The following is a 19,057-nucleotide window of genomic DNA, read 5'->3' on the forward strand; positions in this document are numbered from 1 at the left end:
AATAAACTGCGTCCAAAGATTTTTATGTCCAATGATTTGATATTACTATACGATAGCCAATTTAATCATTTTTCGAGAAAATTTCAAGTTTGTTGGCATGGGCCATATTGGGTGATTGAAGGTTTTTTCAATGGGTCTATCCAATTGGAGGATTTCATAGGCCATCACTTTAGTACCCACATTAACGGGAATTAGTAATTTTGTAGAGTTTTGTTAAGTTGTTTTTAGATAGGAATCAATTGTGTGTTTGCGAGGACACTGCACAAATAGGAGTGGAGCTATGTAGAATAGATATTAGTTTGCTTTTGTAAGATATTGATAAAATAAACTAATAGTCCATAGAATAGTCAGTTTAGGAGGACGGATGATTGATTCAATTATTAAAAGCGGTTATTATAGGATTATGGTTAGAATTTGGAAATTAGTAGCAATTATATAGAAGTTGTAGAAGTTTATCGGGGGCCAAACTGTGAGTTATGAGTCGGGGTTAAGCTTGGTGCTTCGTCTTTGTTTTTTTTTGTTTTCTTTGTTGTTGAAGAATAACGGATAGTTTTTGAATACTAAGAAGTGAGTCTATGGAATAAATCAGAGATTGATTTATGAGTTATTGATTATGTAATTTGAGTACTGAGTGATTGAATTATATGAAAAGTTATTAAAAGATTGATTATGGATGGAAGATTATGATTGTTGTTTATTGAGAGTTGTGTGTGTGTTTTGACAAAAGAAGTCTGTGATTACAAGAATTCTATGAATTCAGATTAGTTGGAGTGCAGTCTGTTATTCTTAGTGTTGGATGGAATTTATTGAGTTTTGAGCGGTCTTTTGAGAGTGCAGGGTTACACATTGTGGTTATCAGTTGATGAAGGAGTATTGTTACTGGGAGGAAGTATTGTAGTATTTCTTAGTATTTTAGTGGTTCATAATACAGTTAATTTATGTGACCCTAATAAGTAAAACTCATGCGCTTAGTCTTTTCCTGTGTTCGAATTCCCCTATACACGTTTATTTTGGAACAAATTGTAGAATAAGTAAAACGACAATCACACTTTTGTAAGTTTCTTGATGATTTATTTATTTATTATCTTATATTCAAAAAAAAAGATATAACTTTTAATCTATATATATATTTTTTGAAGTTGAAGTATTTTTATCTTTAAGTAATGAAATCAATATTAATTATTGATTTAATATTTCTTAATCAAGCTTTATCAAATATGTCCTTAAGTCTTCTTATTTATGATATTAATATTAATTCTTCTAAGTTTCATAAAAATTCTAAGTTTGAATTTAAGAATAATCTATTCTATTTTGAGAGACAATTATATATTCCAAAAGGTGAAGCATAATTATGTGTCTTTCAAATTTATCACAACTTTCTATTAGTTTGATATTTTGGATACGAAAAGACTTTGGAGCTAATATCTAGAGATTTTTGGTGGCTTCAAATATGGAAGGCAGTCAAAGACTTTGTATAATCATGTAACAATTGTTCAAGGTGAAAAACTCTACATCATTGAACTTATGGACTTTTTAAGCCATTACTTACTTTAGAACAATCACGGTCCTTTATTAACATGGATTTTAACACAAATCTTCTAGTCTTATGTTTGTATAATTTTGTATTTATAATAGTAGATTATTTTATTAAGATAGTATATTTTATATCATATATAAAAACTATTATAAGTAAGAAAATAACTAAATTTATTCTTAATAACATTTATCTCTATTATCAATTGCTCAAGGATATTATATCAAATAATAAGACTCAATTTGTATCAAGATTTTGAAGAACCCTTTTTGAAATTTTAAAGGTCGATGTTAAGCTATCTTTGGCTTTTTATCCTTAAACCAATAGATAAACAAATCAAGTATATTAAATTTTGGAATGATATATGAAGTATATCATCAAACATTAAAAAATTAATTGGATAATTTTTTACCATTGATAAAATTTATTTATAATAATATGATATTTTTTTATATAATAATTTTTTAATTAGGATTATTTTCTACAACTTGATACTTTTGACTTTTCAAAAGTTGATAATTATGGAGCAAAAGATTTGACAATTTGTTTATCTATACTATATATAATATTAAAGGTATAATTAAAAGAAACTCAAGAATGATAAAAGATCATTGTAGATGCCTATTACATGAATCAACTTCAATTCCATGTTGGTGATAAGGTATAATTACTTCGTTACAATATCAAGATTAGTCACTTTTTTGACAAGTTAGATTATCATAGGCTTGAATCATTTTTTATTTGTGAGCAAAGCAATTGAGTTGTTTATTGATTACATCTACCAAATTCTATGAAGATCCATCTTATATTCTACATATATCTTGTTGAATTATATAAGAGAATAAATATCTTAAGAAGAAGATAAATACTACTTCTTTTTATAGAAGTAGATAATAAATAAGAATTTGAAATAGAAGAAGATTTAGACGTAAGGTGGTACTAAAATAGATTAAAATATCTTATTTATTGGCCTAGATATGATATTAATGAATTCACATGGAAATTAATTAAGAATCTTTCAAATACAAGAAAGAAAATTGATGCTTTTTATCAATGATATCTATCAAAACTAAGATGAAGAATATCAAATCTTTGCTATAAAAAAAATGTGATTTAAAAAAGATTATATTTTATTTTTTTATCTTTGTTTATAATTTTTTTGTATATGTATTGCTAAGGAGATGGTATCTAACAACTTGCAAATTCAACTCAAGAGCTATCATTTACTAACTTATTATGACCTTGAGAGAGACTCTTGATGTTTAGTGATTGTATTACAAGTAAGAATAATTTCTGATGGTCTTATAAATGTTTTTATTGAAGGAAGTTATGAAGGCCTCAACAACAGCCAAATAATAAGGTGATCTTTTTAATCTAGAATAAAATATTATCAATGATTAAAAGGACCTATTAACTATCTTCATAGGAAATAAAAATTAGAGTATATAGCAAACATAATTTGTTGCATCTTGGACTTCCTCAACTTATGTTGATTGTTCTTCATAGAACTTGTACTTAGAACGAAGGATAATGTCATAGACATATATATTTACCTTGATAAAAAGTACTAGGTAGAAAATAAATATAAATAGATTTGATATTATCTTGTGGCAAAGCATTTTAGAAGCTTTATAGATGCATATTTGACTTTATACATGTTTATAGTTGATTGGTAGGTGAGAAACTTGGCCAACAAATTAGCCATGTGTTACATGTAGGTAGCTTGTAATATAAGCTAACAATGTGGAGTGCATATAAGAAACTTGCCTTACAAATTAAAACATGTGTTTTGTAAATTGGATACATGTTAGTAGTCTTATATGATATTGATACATAGCTTTTAATTAGATAGTATATATGGAAGTAAGAGTGAAGCCTTCTTGACTCTTATCAATGCCTTTTTAGTCCTTAGTCTTATTTGAAGACTTTCTAGTCTTCTTTTCTTGGACACGAGCCATTTTAGTTCAATATATTACTATCTTTGAGTGATTTTCTAGTCTTTTTGAGTGATATAAGAATATATTGAAATTTTTTTTTTTTTTTGTGATTCATATTCTTATTAATTAATACTTATAATGTATTAATTTAATCTACCACCAAATGAGACAATAAGATTTGGAGGAAGTAAAGATATAGAAATAATTGAAGCTGCTTCATCATTTATATCAAATCATGTTATTTTTCCTAAGGTGGAACATTGTTTAAACTTTAGAGAATTAAGAGTTGCCTTGTCTAGGAAGTTTGGTGAAATAAGATGAAAATTTTGACGATTCATCAATAAAGTATCACTAGTTATTAAACTTCAACTTCAAAGCTATTTAATTCTATGATATGCAAATTGATACAATATATTTTAAACTTATTACTATATAAGAAAAGACTTGCCATTGTCAAGAAGAATTTTTCTTGTATTATAGAGAACCTAAGTAATCTACTTAATATTATCTAAACAAAAAAAATACAATCACAAAATTAAGAGTATGGCTATTAAAAAAGACCACATATTAGAAAACAAGTTTGTGTAGCTATAATAATAACCATTGTCATATTATGTGAAGCTTTGTTTGAGAATGCATCAAGTACTTAGTTGTGGATGATGAATTGGAAAGTGCAACAATAAGGTCCTAACAATTCTAATTTATTCCTAAATAAATTCTAATTAAAGCTTCATAAATCTAATCAAATCCTAATCAAATCCTAATCAAATCTAAAAGAGGTTTTTATAAGATTATAAAGAAACATTAGGAAATCCTAAATAATAATTTAAAATAAAAAATAAAAAATAAAAATATAAAAATCCTTTAAAAATATTAATAATAAAAAAATATGTAAATTCTAAAAAAATCCTTAAGTGATTCTAATCAAATCCTAAATATATCTAATTTAATCCTAATATAATCTTAAATAAATCCTATTAAAGTTCTAAATAAATTATAATCAAATCTTAATAAAATCTTAATTAAATTTTAATTAAAATTTCTTAATAAATCCTAATCAATTTTTAATCACATCTTAAATACTAAACAAATCCTTAATCAATCTTATAACAGATTAAAATTTTAATAACTAATAATTTAAATATATATTTTAACTCAAAAATTATACATCTCAAAATTATTTAGTTTACAATAAAAAAAAGATGAAGAAGATTAAACTTATCAAATAGAAGACAAATGCAATAATCTGCTTAGATGTCAGTCAGTGTCATTTTCCAACTTTAATGCTAATTTCTTATTGCCAATATCTCTTGATTTCACTATCCAATGGTTTTCAAACTTCACACAATTTTTGAAAATGAAGTCTAATAAAAATATTATTCCAATCTAGAAAATATTATATTGCAAAATTTTAGAGGCCCTTTCTAGTCCTCTAAATTCTAATTCTTAATATTCTAATATTTTAAATTTTAATTATCTTCAAATAAATTATTTGATCAACGTCAAACTTACAACTCATTTAAGTCAACTACGATCATACAATCACAATATTTCACTTGTAGATCATCTACCAATTTTACAAAATTTTCCAAAGTATAATCTCTTTATATTTTTAAAAAATCCAAAGTCATTCTAAAACAACTTTATCTTTACAAAGTTTTTTGTGAATCATCGAATTGACTCACATGGATATTTATTGTAAAAAATACACTTATTATGCTTAAAAATATAGATTTTGTGAATTAATAGTAGAATTTTTAGAAAAAAATAGAAAATAGATTATTCATAGCACATATGCAGCCTAAGATAGAATTTATTAAGACAAAATTCCATGATGAATAGGTTTTTTTGTAATTAACATTAGATGATGGCTAATGGAAATAGCCCTCATTTTTAAATATATATATATATATATATATATATATATATATAATATAAAATAAAAATATCAAAAGAATAGAAAAAAATAGAGAATAGAAGAAAAGAGGGAAAAAAATAGAAGAATAAAAAAAAGATAGAAGAAAAGAAAAAAATAAATAAATAAAAAGAAAAGAAGAAATAAAATAAAATAAAATAAAATAAATTTAAAATAAATTTAAAAGGTGATTGAGAAGGCAAGAGGCTATCCTTGAATGGTGGCAGTCTCTTTGTCGATAGGGTCCGACCGCCGGATCCTTCACTCTCTTATTTTTTTGGTTTTTTTTGTGCAAAGAGAAGCTCAACATCAATCGTGATTGTGGTCGTGAATCTCTATCTCTTCTTTTATAGTCCAAGCAGCTCATAGGTCAAGTTTTTTATTGTAGCATCAAGGATTGTATAGCGATGGATTGTGCCTTGTTGAGCAAAGCTGCATTTGAAAAATAGAAGCAATAGTACTAAACTTTGGACTCTGTCAGTTATAAGCTCTATTGATTGTTTTCTTTTGTGTATGTGATTGAACTCGTCTCCAACAAAGGCAGCTAAAAGTGGATCATTTTTTTGTTTCATGTTCAAGTACATTTGTATTTTTAATAATTTGTGTCTTTAATAGAAGCTTTGAAGGTGGAGTAGCTATTGCATGTGGTGGTGTACTAGTGGTGGGCTGCTAGTGGTATTTTCTCTCATTGACGACTATGTAGTAGAAGCGTTGAATCTGGTTTTTATGAACTCTAGGCACTCTAGATCGGTTTGTTTGTATTCTTGAGTGATATGCTATAATGTGTGCTCTCTTGCAAAAATGGTGTTATTTGCTATGGTGCATGAGTGGATTGAAAGAAGGTTGCTCTTGCATGGTGTGTGAGGGATCACCTAGCACAATTCTTCATTTTTTAAGATGTCTTCTTTGAGCTTGCTTGAGCAATCATTGGTGGAATTATTGTCAATGTCTAGAATAAGTACGGCAATGTAATAGCAACAAAAATGTATGGCCAAGAGCTCCAAAAATTAGAAAGATCTAAAAGGTTGTTGTTGTTGATGGTGTTATGTTGTAATACAACTATATGGTGAAAATATATAAAAAATTATGATAATAATAATAATTAATATCTAATCATCTTAGTTCAATAATAATTCAAGATTTTAAACATAGTTTTCATAAAATCTTCTTAGTTTATTTTCTTATCTTAATAGCTAATAGACTAAAAGTTGGTTAGTTGTCTTTACCTTCTGGGCTATAGAAACTCTTTTATTGCTTTAAAAAGGCCATAAATTAATACAATCAGATTAAAAAAAGATAAATAATTAGCATGATTGATACTAAGATTAAGTTAAGGATAGGATTGGCTTAAAAAATTCCTAGGATAAGTTAGATTCATATCTAAAGATCGACTATTTGTGGGACATGGTCAAAATCAGACCTCTAGCTACAAAAACAATTGCCTATGGCAAAATAGAGGAGCATTTGAAGATTGGCAATTAAAATTTTAGAGCTAGCTTCAAGTTAATTTTAAAGGGTTTGGAATGACTTTGTAATTATTATTCAAAATTGGGGTTTGTATTAGTGATTTGGAAATTATGCAATTTAATTAGGGCTAGTACTCTAAGCTAGTTTGTGCAATTGGTGCCACATTTATAATTCAAAATTTGGTAATATTTAGTGGATTGGGTGTGCTAAGTTTATATTAAATTTTGTTTTAATCTAAGGATGTAATTGAGAGATATCTAGGTTTTAATACAAGAGAGTATTAAAAGTTGGCAATTTGAGATTTAGTAGGGTTTCTATAATATTTGAAGATCTACAAACTGAATCAAGATGAAATTTAGCATAGTAATAAAACACATTAATATCAAGCTATATGCCAATTTTGAGTTGAAGTTAATAATTAAAAAAGGAGAGATTACTATTGGAACATTTGCATCAAACTTCAAGTTGGCGGCCAAGTAACATTAGTGCAATTTTTGGGCTTTTTCTCACGATCTGTACGTTGGATTGAATTAAAAAAAAATTAGAGTATATAAAAAGCTTATAGTGGCATTTGTATGCAAAATTTTGTACTAAAAAATGATCAAATTAGGAATTATAACTCACCAAAGCTCATTGACTAAGATTAGGGCTTGTAAGGAGAAATCAAAATTGCCTAATTTTGAAAGTAACAAGGTAATTGGGATTTGTGTATAGTTGAGGTTACTAAGAAGAATATTTTTGAGCACTTTATACTAGGTTTAGGCACTTTTAAATTAAAATTTGAATTCCATTCTTCTTATATGGATGAAATCTACTAAGGTTTCTTGGATATTTGTAAAGCTCAACTTCACCTTCTATAGCCAAGTGCCTAATGCATTCTCAAATAAAAAAATATGTATTACAACAACGTGATCTAAAATTAATTCATTTGTTATGATCTAGAATAAACTTCCAATTAATAGAGGTTTATTTTAGCTCACATCTTCACAAGGTCATTAAAAACTTAAATTATTCAAAATTAACACTTAAATATTTTTGTTCTACTTTCCTCTCAAATTATACTCTTTGATTTGCAACATAATTCCAAAATTGCCATAGGTGCGCAATTTTGAATCTTAAGGTCTAATCTCAACTTTGGTTTACAACCGGTCCTCTCTGAGTATCAATTCTTTATTTCTTAAGGTAATTTTTGCTACAAACTACTCTTAATTTTTTTCTAAGAATATAAAACTAAAATTATAAAAAAAATTATATAAAAAAAACATGGAAGATAAATTCAAAAAATATAAAATAGAATAAATATAAAAATATTATAAATAATTTAAATAAGAAAATACAAAGAATTAGTTCAAATGGCAATATTAATGAAATTAATAATATATGTATATATATTGCACTATTATTCTTATATTAGTTATAAAGTGTGTGAACTATTTAACAATATCATTTTAAACATTACTATAGGTATGTATCAAACATAACAACATTAACAAACTAGCAAATTGATATCCAACAAAGAAAAGAAAAAATGATCTAAAAATATTTTTATAGAATTACAATTAATCTTAAAAATCCAACAACCTTACCATTAAATAAACATTTCAACCTTATCACAAACTCAATATCCCAAAACATCAATAACCAACTTAAAATGACCAACTATACCCATATACTCATCATACCACTACACTCTGGCTATTGCAATTCATTAACCAACATCACAACCCCTAAACATTATTTATGTATTACTATTATTTATTTATTTATTTATTTATTTAGGTAACTTTATAATTTAATTGTAATCAAACACATTACCAATCCTTCCTCACTAAAAGAACAATGGTTTCTTTGAACCTAACAGCAAGAAAGATTAACTCACCCCTAAATATAACAAGGGACTCAGGACAACTAAGGGCAGTTATTTGCTATATAAATTTATATATCCGCAAGGCCAAGGTGGCCGTCAAACCTCAGGATTGGGTCGATGAGGGGGCGGAGTCGATGAGGCCAGGGTGTCACGGCGTCAAGGCGATGGAGGATACGGAGCTGGAGGAAGTAGGAGTCGCGGTGGTGGTAGTGTTAATTCTACCTCCTCGTCCTCGTCTACTTCTTAGTCAGTCCTCCTCGTCGTCTTCTTCTTCCTAGTCTTCCTCGTCGTCTTCTTCTTCCTAGTCTTCCTCGTCGTCCTCCAAGTGTGCGAGCCAGGTTGATGGAATCGATGCCTGACGCGGCCCCATCTGGGATCGCACCGGGTAGGAAGGAATCCGTTACATAAGCGGGGCGACATCGTTGGCTAAAGTCCCGAGGCTGCGCTCTGGGTTCTGCTGTCAGAGAGGATGCATTATTGGAGCCTATCTTTATGTCGCGCGCACCCCACCTGCCACAGCATCAGCATCATCATCATCCCCGCCTTCAAGCACCCATTATCCTCTTCTCACCCCCCCCCCCTTTGCCCCTTGCACGAATCGCTGTCAGAGGGCCCCTCCCGCAGATTTGGCCGCTTTCTGCAACAAAAAACACTGCCCGTCGTTGGATTTCCTGACAAGCGCAGACCCCCTGAGCGAGCTATTTCACCACTTGGCAGCCTTACTTGAGACTTCAGATTTTTCCTCCCTGGTCTTGGTAGTCTGGAAGTAATAGCTGCAGCTGCGACTGTCGTGCTCTGGGACAATGAGGAATTGGCATGTTCGGGATGTTTGTGGGTGCTTGTTGTTGCTGCTTGTGACGACTGGTGAGATATTCTCGGATGTCTACTTGGGGGAAAGGAATTGCGGGGCTAGTTAGTGGCTGATTTCTTGCTCTCCAATGAACAAGCTGGAAATGTTTCGAAGCTGTCGGGTTCGTATCTTTATGTGACGTATGTGTCGTCGCTGAACAATCTGGGGTGATTTGTGTTTCATGCCTTATTGCAGCACTTGAAGTCGTGTCGTGAATTCTCAGCTGCTTGTTAATCAGATATCTCTTCCGTAGCTTGCTCTTCACCTGCTGAACTTGGTTGTCACAGCTATGCATGAACGTAAAGCTCACATGTCACGGGCCTTCCAACAACGTTGGAGTGAGTGAGTGTGTGTCTGTGTCCGTCCGTGGCTGGAGTAAAATCAGCATTGCTGTGGTCCTAGCTTTAGAACCTATAGCGGTAGTTGTACAGTCGTTTCTGGCGAGAGAGTCCAGTGTGATAGAATTTTTAATTGATATTTTCATAGAAAATTGCTTTCTTCGGAGTTTAAATGAATGGCTACGAATTTGGGACACGGATTGACTTGAAGACGTTAAACCAGGACCCTTTCGGGTTTTTTCTGCTAGTCATCGACCGTGATGGACACCAAACACTCAGTTTTGATGATTGCGTACAAGCAAAGTCATCAGTACGTACAGTGAGAACTGCTTCTAAGATTAAATTTCTGAAATGTGCAGAAGCAGTACGAAAATGGGCCTTCGTTCAGGAACTAAGCAGTGAAGTTCTGTCAAACAAGGTGAAGTACATATCTGGCTCATCCCAAAGATCGAAAGCCTGCATAGCTGCCTCAAGTTCTTCTTTCTTGCATTTCCGCATGAACCTATTGAAGTAGCTCCTAATTGGCGTTGCAAATGGGCTCGCAGATAGTGACTACCCAAGACCCTGCCATCCACCAGGTTGCTAGAAGGTTGCTAGAACCTCGAATCCCATCTCGTAAGTACCCCCCTTTTTTTGAAACTCACTCGCAAAAGGCTAGTAGAAACAGAACACTCAATATGGAGACCTCTCGACATCTCTAATTCACTTAGAAACAGTGAAGTTTTTTAGACATATGGCACACAGAATGTTCTCAATGAGTCCAATTCTCCCTCCGTTTTGCAGTGTGTCAAGGCCAGCAAGAGTGCGAGGAGGGAGTTGGGGTGACATGTATGTATGGCAACGTGGTAGCTTGCAGCTGTGAATACATCGCTGTCTGCCATCCGTTCATCAAGAGCTGCAGTCGCTTTAACGCCACTCACACAGAGTCCTGCGGCTTCTAACATTCGCTGAATGGAGTGGTGCGCGCAGCTGTGACTCTCGTCCGCAGTATTCTCCAAATACATGCACTTGGATGTTTTGTACCATCAATAAACTTGTATATAAGGACAGTAGATTTGCGCAATGCTGCAAGATAGTAGACAGAGAGTTTCCTGTTTTGAGCGTGGGCACACATCTCGCAGCTTAGGTGCAACCGCTATGGTGGAGACTTCAATATTTTCTATTTTTAAACGCTTCTACCTTTCCTTTCCCTCCTTGTAATGTACACATCTTGCTACTAAACAAGAAGTCATTGCAAACTCGTTGCAAAAACATGTCTACAAGTAAAATTCAAGCTCGACTATTACACACTCTCCTTCGTCATATTCTGGTCTGCCCTAGATATGTGGTTGTGCTTAAGTTCGTTGGCAAATTGTCCCCTACGGTACAGCACTAAGTCACAATCTATTAATAATTAGACGTTGGGGTAACAACTTGAGATATACTTATGATGATATTCAGTGTGCCGCACTTGCAAACTTCACTCCTTTGATTACTGGCAACGAAGACCAGTTCAAATTGTGTAAGACTTAAATGTCTGAACATCTTACATTCTCAAAAATGGGAGACGTTAAATGTTATACAACGAAAAAACTGTTCTGTTCGTCGTGCACCTAATGTTTATAACTCATTGTACCAAAATTTCTGAAGTCGAATACCAAGGGCGTTTTGATTCTTGAGACTGGTACTCGAGGCATTGGTCACCAACCCCCCAGGAGTAAGACCATAAACGAATTAAAAACTAAAGCCGTATAGCTTCTGGTATTAGGTAACGACGAGGGGATGCCAACACTTTTGCCAAGTGTCGCTATATTCATTGAAGTGATGATGACTTCTTCAATCGCAGATGCAGAACAAGTGGAGCCATTAAACTGAGTCATGTTTGAATCTTGAAACTTCTCAACGCATTTTTTTAATTGATCATTGCAGGTTCGATTCACATAATTTTCTGATAAAAATCAAGCAACAAGGTATAAGTTTTTTGATGAAGGAAAAATGCGTAGGAAGGATTGATGGTTAAATCTCGTGACAACCAGTAGAGCCCCTTGTAACTTTTCACTGCACGACTGGCCCTCACTTTAATTGATATATTTAGTGGTTCGGTTAACATTCCGCTGTTTAACATCATGAAGATTTGAAAGTCAATAAACAACACCACACTTACCAAGATTCGGTCCGATGCAAATATCGTGACTCTTACAGCAGGAGTCGATACCATCGCAAGGTACCTCGCTCTCACAGCCTGTGTATCCAATGCCACAGTACTTTCCGTACCGCAATTTGATTGGATCTGCACTTGCATGACGAGCAAAGAATGTCACTACACCCTTCTTGCTCACATTTTGAAGCTCAAGAGTTGCACCTGTTTGTCATCTTGAAATAGAATGTATTTGGTTTGGTATCCGAAGATGTACAGGAACATATTAATTACCCTGACAATGCCGAGACTCGCATTCACGACTGCAACCCTGCAAAACCTCCACCAAGGAATCAAAAGCATATTCCAAACTCCAAGAAATTATGGATAATCGACTGCCACTGTCACAGAGCGTATCTTCAAATATTAAAGCCTTGCATCCTCGCACCTGTGATTGCACCCTTGCATCCACTCACTTGACCCCAGAAGCTTTAAAAACTACGACCTACAAAAGTTGTCACCACATCACTCCAAGATCGAGCGACATTCGGAAGCGAAACTTGGCAACAATAACTACATCAAAACAACGACACAACCAGTACAAGAACCCGAGCATCTTGCCACATGTGCATAGTGACTTCACACTCTTTCACTTAGCCACCACTCAATCTTAAGCAAGTTGAAAGGTGAACTGCAGACCTTCGCAAAGGCAGAACTCCACGCAACTTCCAGCAAGAAACCAAGAAAGTGATACGATTATTGCCAATCATGGCTGTTATCACACACTTGACCATCCATAAACACGCCAAACCTCAGCAAAGTTAACACAACCTTACTCATGAACATTGCCAGACATACCAACGAAAATCAACACATGCAATCAGCCAAGCGTATTTCAGAAATCCTGGTGGAGGAGACAGCATCCACTTTTAACCAGCTGACCTTGAAAATAGTCCCGTTAACAACGAGAGAAAGCGCAGGACTCAATAGCTCTAACAACAGCAACATCACGATGGTTCCAGCGTGCGCCAATATGCGCGGGCAGCGTCGTCGCTGCAGAGTCGCCATCCCTGCTGCAGTGGAGGGATTCTGAGCTCCAGGCGACGACGACGCAGGGGTGGATTCAGCGTGGTTGTCGAGACGACCTCAGAGAACCGATACAAGCTGGGCATGGCTGCAGGAAGCAGGCATTGACGCCATCGATGCAAGATTATCGAAAGTCATGGTGAGGAGTGATGGTGACGCAGATATTGAACGGGGCGCCATCACCAGCCTGGACGTACCCTGCGCTGTGCTGTGCCCCGCAGACAGACTACGCGCCTTCGCTCTGCCGCTCTACGCTCCCTGTTCAATTTGTCGTATGTTTATACTGGTATAATACGAGTATGAATATCCATGTACGTGACAACGACCTGACATGTTTGTTTCGTATTGCCGTTTGTGTTTTAAATCAACTTTTACAAAAACTCTTTCAAATCTTTGGCTTTGTTAAAATAATTCAATAGTGAATTTAAGTGCTAGAGGGTTAAAGGACTTGATTTCATTGCTTAAAAGGAAAATTAAAGATTGGAATATTTAAAAATGTGCAAGTGATCTCTATGCTGTTGAGGCTTAATTAACTTATTGAGTTGAGGTCCATTGTACAAATCTCATCAATGATTGCATGGTTTTACTTGTATCTATCTATCTATGTATATATTTTTCGAAATGATGTCATTTAGCTATTTATATATGATTAAATTTTATAACAAATAATAAATGGATCTTTCAATGAGAATTTCCATGCATGCAACTACTTGTAGTTTGTGCTAAGCACATGATTTATTTTGTTTTCTATTTTTATTATTTATTTATTTACTATTATTAATTTTGTGAACGTCGATTATTTAGTAATAATACTAAATTATTTGTATTAAAAAATTCTCCAAGTTATGCATGATTTGTGACATATGTATGAAAGAGACATAACTACATACCATGATTTTGTTACATAATATTTAGTATGGCTAGTTAAATTATTCATGAATATATACATATATATATATATATATATATTAAAAATTCTTGCAATGTTATTTTGAGTCACCAAACCAAAAATGTAATTGACATAAACATCATTGTCTCTTTGTTTTCATTGTTGTAAAATAAAAGAAAAGGAAATTATTATAAAATAATAATATGAAATGATTTGTGGACAAATATTTCTTTATAAATCTAATAAATTTGGTTAATTGTTAAATAGACCTAGATATTTACTGAATTGACCCACCTATCAAAACCATCTTAGATTCCCATTATTTCCCATTCCCTATCCAAACCACTTGTTCTTTGTTCCCATTCTTAGCCTCTATCTTCCATCATGACTTCCCTCCATTGCCATTTATGCATAATACAAAAATAAATAAAAACAAATTCCACAGTTACAAATATTTCTTGTAATAAATAAAGATATAAAATAAAATTTTATTTTTTAAATAATTGAGTAAAGTAAATTTATTATTAGTTACTCAAAAGTTCTAACCATGATGAAGTATAAAATCATGGTGATGTTTATGTAGTATGGAGGTTAAATTTTTATCATTTTATTAAAAGAATAAAAATATTAAATAATTTTTAAAATTGAAATCAAATAAGAATAATACCAATGAAAATAACAATAATAATACTAATTCCAAATAAAATCTTTAGCATCTTTAGCAATACAACAAGGAGTGTTTAAAAATTTAGTAATATGTAGAAGTGATTTTTATTAGCAAGTATAAAAATACTTTTTAAAAATAGAATTTTTTTTTAAAATTTAAAATTTCACAATTATATTTATTTTTTATTACTATCATACATTTTTAGTTGATATTATTAATATTAATATATTTTTTCTTGAATAAATATTACTTTGATTGATTCATTGATTGATTATGTATGCATCAACCAACATAGACATATGACCATACTATTAAGAACAATCTTTTATAAGAAGAATTATAACTTTTATTATTGGTTTATTTTCTATGTACTTCTTCTTTTTAATGTGCCAAATTTCACAAGAAAATTATCCAATTTGTCTTCCAAAAATTATTATCACCCTCTTCTTAATTACAAATGGTTGTTTTGGGTTGGCTCAACTTCCACCATAGTTAGTTTTTTTTTTTTTTTTTTTTTTTCTTTTTCCTTTTCTATTCTGGTCATTTTTCTTATAAAATCATTTGTGTATATATATAGATACAAAATGTAGATTCTTGATTTTTATTTATATACACATTTGAAATTAATATATATATATATATATATATATATATATAGATATATACAATTTTTTTTAATAAGACATGTATCCAAAAGAAAAAAAATTATATTGAAAAAAATCCCAAAAAAACATGAAAGTATCACAAGTAAAAAGAGAGTAAAAAATCAAGCATAACAAGAATAAAATCTATAATATTAATTGCATTGAAGAAGAAGATGCTAGGTATTGATGCAAAGATATTTGTCTCCTTTGACAAACAAACCACAAAATAATGGTACATAATATAGAAAAATGACAAGGAGGTGGCTAAGATGGGAGATGGGGAGGTTGGGATGAGAGATGAGGGTTTCAAATGAGAACAAGGGACGAGAGGGTCTAATAAAATATAATAGAAAATTATAATAATAACAATATATAAAATTCATGTAATATTTTACTTACATTCTTTTACATAAATACATATAATTTGAATAATCTTACAATGTAATTCTATATAAAATTTAATATAAAAGCTTCCAACAAACACTCCTAAAATAATTCTTGATTTTTTATGAAATAAAGAATATTCAATTTTTATTTATAATTTTAAATAATTTAATTAGAGGATTCTTGATTTAATATTCTTTATTTTTATATCTACATATATCTATTGAATTGGAATAAAAAATTGTATCAAAAATAAGAATGGTTGTATTGTAGTTGTCTTTATTGTTTAGTTAAATTTATTTCTTTTTATTTAATAAACTTAAAAGTTTTTAAGGACTTGCAAGATTTAAAATTGAGGTGAGAGTAGAGTGCATATTATAGCTTATATTCTTTGTAATTGATATTCTAGATTGTTGCAAAAAATGTGTCACTATGCAATTTTTGTTACAACAATAAAAGAACTTTCTTCTAGTATTGTTATTTGACAATACTTCTATAGATGTGGTTACAAGATTACTTAAGATTTTTTAATCATTTTATATATAATTGTGATATTTTTTATTTAAAGAAAGAAATTAGTAGTATTTTAAAAATAACATCTATGGCATCTTATATTAAAAGAATAATAATAAGGTGTAATCATATTCAATAGTAGTAGATACTTTATGAAAATAGGGAAAAAAAAGAGGCTTTAAAATGAGATTAGTAAGAAATCATGTAATCAAAACCTTGAGACGTACATTTAAAGAATTTTTTTTATAAGTACATGTACAACAAAGAAAACAACTTCTTTCATAAAAGAATTTTTACCCTCAACTAAAATTTACTATAAAATAACAACCTTAAGCTTGTGATGATTAGAAAGTTGTAGTTTTTGGAAACATGAAAAAAATAAGTAGGTTTTACTCAAGTAAAAGGTTGTGATATTGGATCACTAATAGGCAAGTTGGTATAATACTACAAAAAGTTTCAAATAGTAAAATATAGTAGTGGTTCAATTATAATTTAGAGTAGTAAGATTTTATGATTTTTTATAGACATGGTTTTATTTACAAAAATACAAGGGAGCATTGATCTAAATTACTATAAGAACATTTTCAAAGAGTTTTTGTATTATATTATACAAAGATACAATTTAGATCCTTATAGTTTAGTTTTCCAACATGACAATGTTTAATAACATTTAGCCAAATCTATATAAGAGTGGTTTTAGTTGCAATATTTTTAACTTCTAGAATGAATAACTCAATTATTGAATCTAAATCTAATTGAGCTTTTATGGACACTTTCGTAATGTTGCTTAAATCATTTAAACAAAGCTCCAATATAAATGTTGTAATTGTAAGAGCAAATAGTTGAAGTATTCTGTATAACAAATATTGAGGAGTGTATGGACCTTCATAAAACCTTCATAAAACCTACCTAAGTGTTTTGCACAAGTTTTAAAAACTAAAAGATATTAGACCAATTTTTGAAGTTTCATTATTTTATTTATACAAAACTAAGTTTGTAGATTAGTTTTGTTTCATTGACTATAGACTTCCATGTAATAGTGCTTCTTCCTCTTCAATAATTTCCAAGGATATGTAAAATTATGTGTAATATAGTTCCTATTGTTTAGTTTTCATAACAATTTTTAAAGACCATTATAATTTTTTGTTCTTTGTGTTTACATGGACAATATCAATGTCTGCATGGTTCTTAGCTGCTGAAAAGTGATTGCCTTTAAGTAATGCACATCACTTTGTGGCAGAGAGAAGAGAGAAGAAGAAAAAAACTGATGTATATAATAACACTCGAATTTTCTTGAGATATCAAACCTCTGATATCAGAAATAGAACTTGGACATCAGTTTGTCACATCCTCTTCATCGGTAACCTCCTCTAGTCTGGATCAAACAACTAGTAGAATGTCTCATACTTGTCGAGGACAGGAACCAAACTGGAAAACCACGAAAATATTTTATTCTGCATGCGTCCCATCAGACAAAGAAACCTAAGAAGATGAAACTCACTTATTGATGGTTGTCGAAATCAATACAACCGGAAGCTTGGCCCTACAGCCATAGATACCTATAACCGTCATGTTGCTCCTAAGACCCAAAATTCTATAACCGTTCAGCTGGTCCTAAAATCAGCTTCATCCTATTGGCGCAATGGTAATACATTAACTATTCAGTTCATTATTAGAATTTATTTTTAACTTGTTATATGAAGTACAAATGATGTGAATGTAAATTGACGTTAAAATTAATAGGTTTCAATACAATGTTGAAAATATTTTTTTAATTTTAATACCTTATTTATATGTATTTTCGTCCATTTATCCATCCACATTATTATCTTTTAGATGTAGTAAATAAATGATTTAAAGTACAAGATAAGTACATCTTTTTCTCTTGAAATACATAAGCACATGTAATTTGAGATTAATATTTTTTGTATTGTTTCTTTGTACATTTGATTGCATACAGGGCGTTTAATAAATAGATGATTAGTTGAAATAAAAAAAACCTTGGTTAATAATATTATTGAAAAAACAAGTTGTTATGCAATATAATCTCAAAATCATAATATGTTAGTAAACATCCCATTCTTCTACCAATATTTCATCAGATTCTTTTCAAAGTCTAATTCATAAACTTAGTATTGTAGTTTATACAACTAAATTAGAATGTTATGAAATTTAATTGTGAGATCTGTATTTTGATATCTTTCAAATTCTTCATGAACATATGCATTTCTTATGAATATAAATTTCAAAGACTTTTAAAATAGTTATTTTTTAAAAAATAAGTAAATCCAAACATAAAAATTCATATTAAAATGATATATAATGAATATTTCAACTCAATTCATATTTTTGTACATATGAATAAATATATATATATATATATTCAAAAATCACAAATTTTAATATAAATTGAAATTTCAAAATTTTAATATAAATTGAAATTTCAAAATTTTAATATAAATTGAAATTTCAAAATTTTAATATAAATTGAAATTTCAAAATTTTAATATAAATTGAAATTTTAAAATTATAATATATATGCATATATTATAATTATTAAGTAATAATAATAAAAAATATAAATATTTTATGTATTTTAATTCAAAAAATGAGTTTGAAAAAATTTACAATGACAAAATAAAGCAAAGACAATATTAGAGTATAAATAAATATCAACATACAAAATAGATCAAGTACCAAAAATCTTCATCAAGTATGCAATCAAAACCAAATAAGAATAGACAATGAACTTGTTTGTAAGGAAAGATGAAAAAATTAAATACAACTTAGTCATGCTATGTTTCATACTACAAAAAAAATCCAAGAATGCAAGTTTCTAGAAAAAATCCA

General features: G+C 30.3%; 2 protein-coding genes across 3 annotated transcripts; one reads left to right on the forward strand and one right to left on the reverse strand.

The window, feature by feature from the left end:
• Positions 1–9,464: 9,464 nt before the first annotated feature.
• LOC112273843 (uncharacterized) lies at positions 9,465–11,159 on the forward strand. Its single transcript, XM_024502837.3, has 4 exons — positions 9,465–9,584; positions 10,268–10,326; positions 10,454–10,523; positions 10,692–11,159. Exons 1-4 carry the CDS (start codon positions 9,524–9,526, stop codon positions 10,847–10,849), a joined length of 348 nt encoding a protein of 115 aa, XP_024358605.1. The 5' UTR covers positions 9,465–9,523; the 3' UTR covers positions 10,850–11,159.
• Positions 11,160–11,371: 212 nt separating this feature from the next.
• On the reverse strand, positions 11,372–13,261 carry LOC112273842 (phospholipase A2-alpha). 2 transcript variants are annotated; one of them, XM_073529967.2, is made up of 5 exons: positions 12,967–13,241; positions 12,724–12,809; positions 12,319–12,355; positions 12,052–12,177; positions 11,372–11,835 (listed from the first exon to the last, which is right to left on the reverse strand). In XM_073529967.2, exons 1-5 carry the CDS (start codon positions 13,090–13,092, stop codon positions 11,824–11,826), a joined length of 387 nt encoding a protein of 128 aa, XP_073386068.1. In that variant the 5' UTR covers positions 13,093–13,241; the 3' UTR covers positions 11,372–11,823. The 2 variants fall into 2 exon arrangements, with proteins under 2 accessions (XP_073386068.1, XP_024358604.1); XM_024502836.3 differs by lacking the exon at positions 12,724–12,809 and having other exon boundaries at positions 12,967–13,261.
• Positions 13,262–19,057: the final 5,796 nt, after the last annotated feature.

The sequence above is a fragment of the Physcomitrium patens genome, chromosome 21 (genome assembly GCF_059467195.1).
Source record: "Physcomitrium patens ecotype Gransden chromosome 21, ASM5946719v1, whole genome shotgun sequence".
NCBI lineage: Eukaryota > Viridiplantae > Streptophyta > Bryopsida > Funariales > Funariaceae > Physcomitrium > Physcomitrium patens.

Excerpts from the sequence above, each read along its gene's own strand:
- LOC112273843 (XM_024502837.3), top strand. The coding sequence starts at position 9,524 with ATGAGGAATTGGCATGTTCGGGATGTTTGTGGGTGCTTGTTGTTGCTG. Across the intron at positions 9,585-10,267 it reads GTTGCTGCTTGTGACGACTG|AAGCAGTACGAAAATGGGCC; the intron begins GTGAGATATTCT and ends TGAAATGTGCAG. Across the intron at positions 10,327-10,453 it reads GTGAAGTTCTGTCAAACAAG|ATAGTGACTACCCAAGACCC; the intron begins GTGAAGTACATA and ends ATGGGCTCGCAG.
- LOC112273842 (XM_024502836.3), bottom strand. The coding sequence starts at position 13,092 with ATGGCGACTCTGCAGCGACGACGCTGCCCGCGCATATTGGCGCACGCT. Across the intron at positions 12,356-12,966 it reads TTAACGGGACTATTTTCAAG|GGTTGCAGTCGTGAATGCGA; the intron begins GTCAGCTGGTTA and ends GAGGTTTTGCAG. Across the intron at positions 12,178-12,318 it reads CGAGTCTCGGCATTGTCAGG|ATCCAATCAAATTGCGGTAC; the intron begins GTAATTAATATG and ends ATGCAAGTGCAG.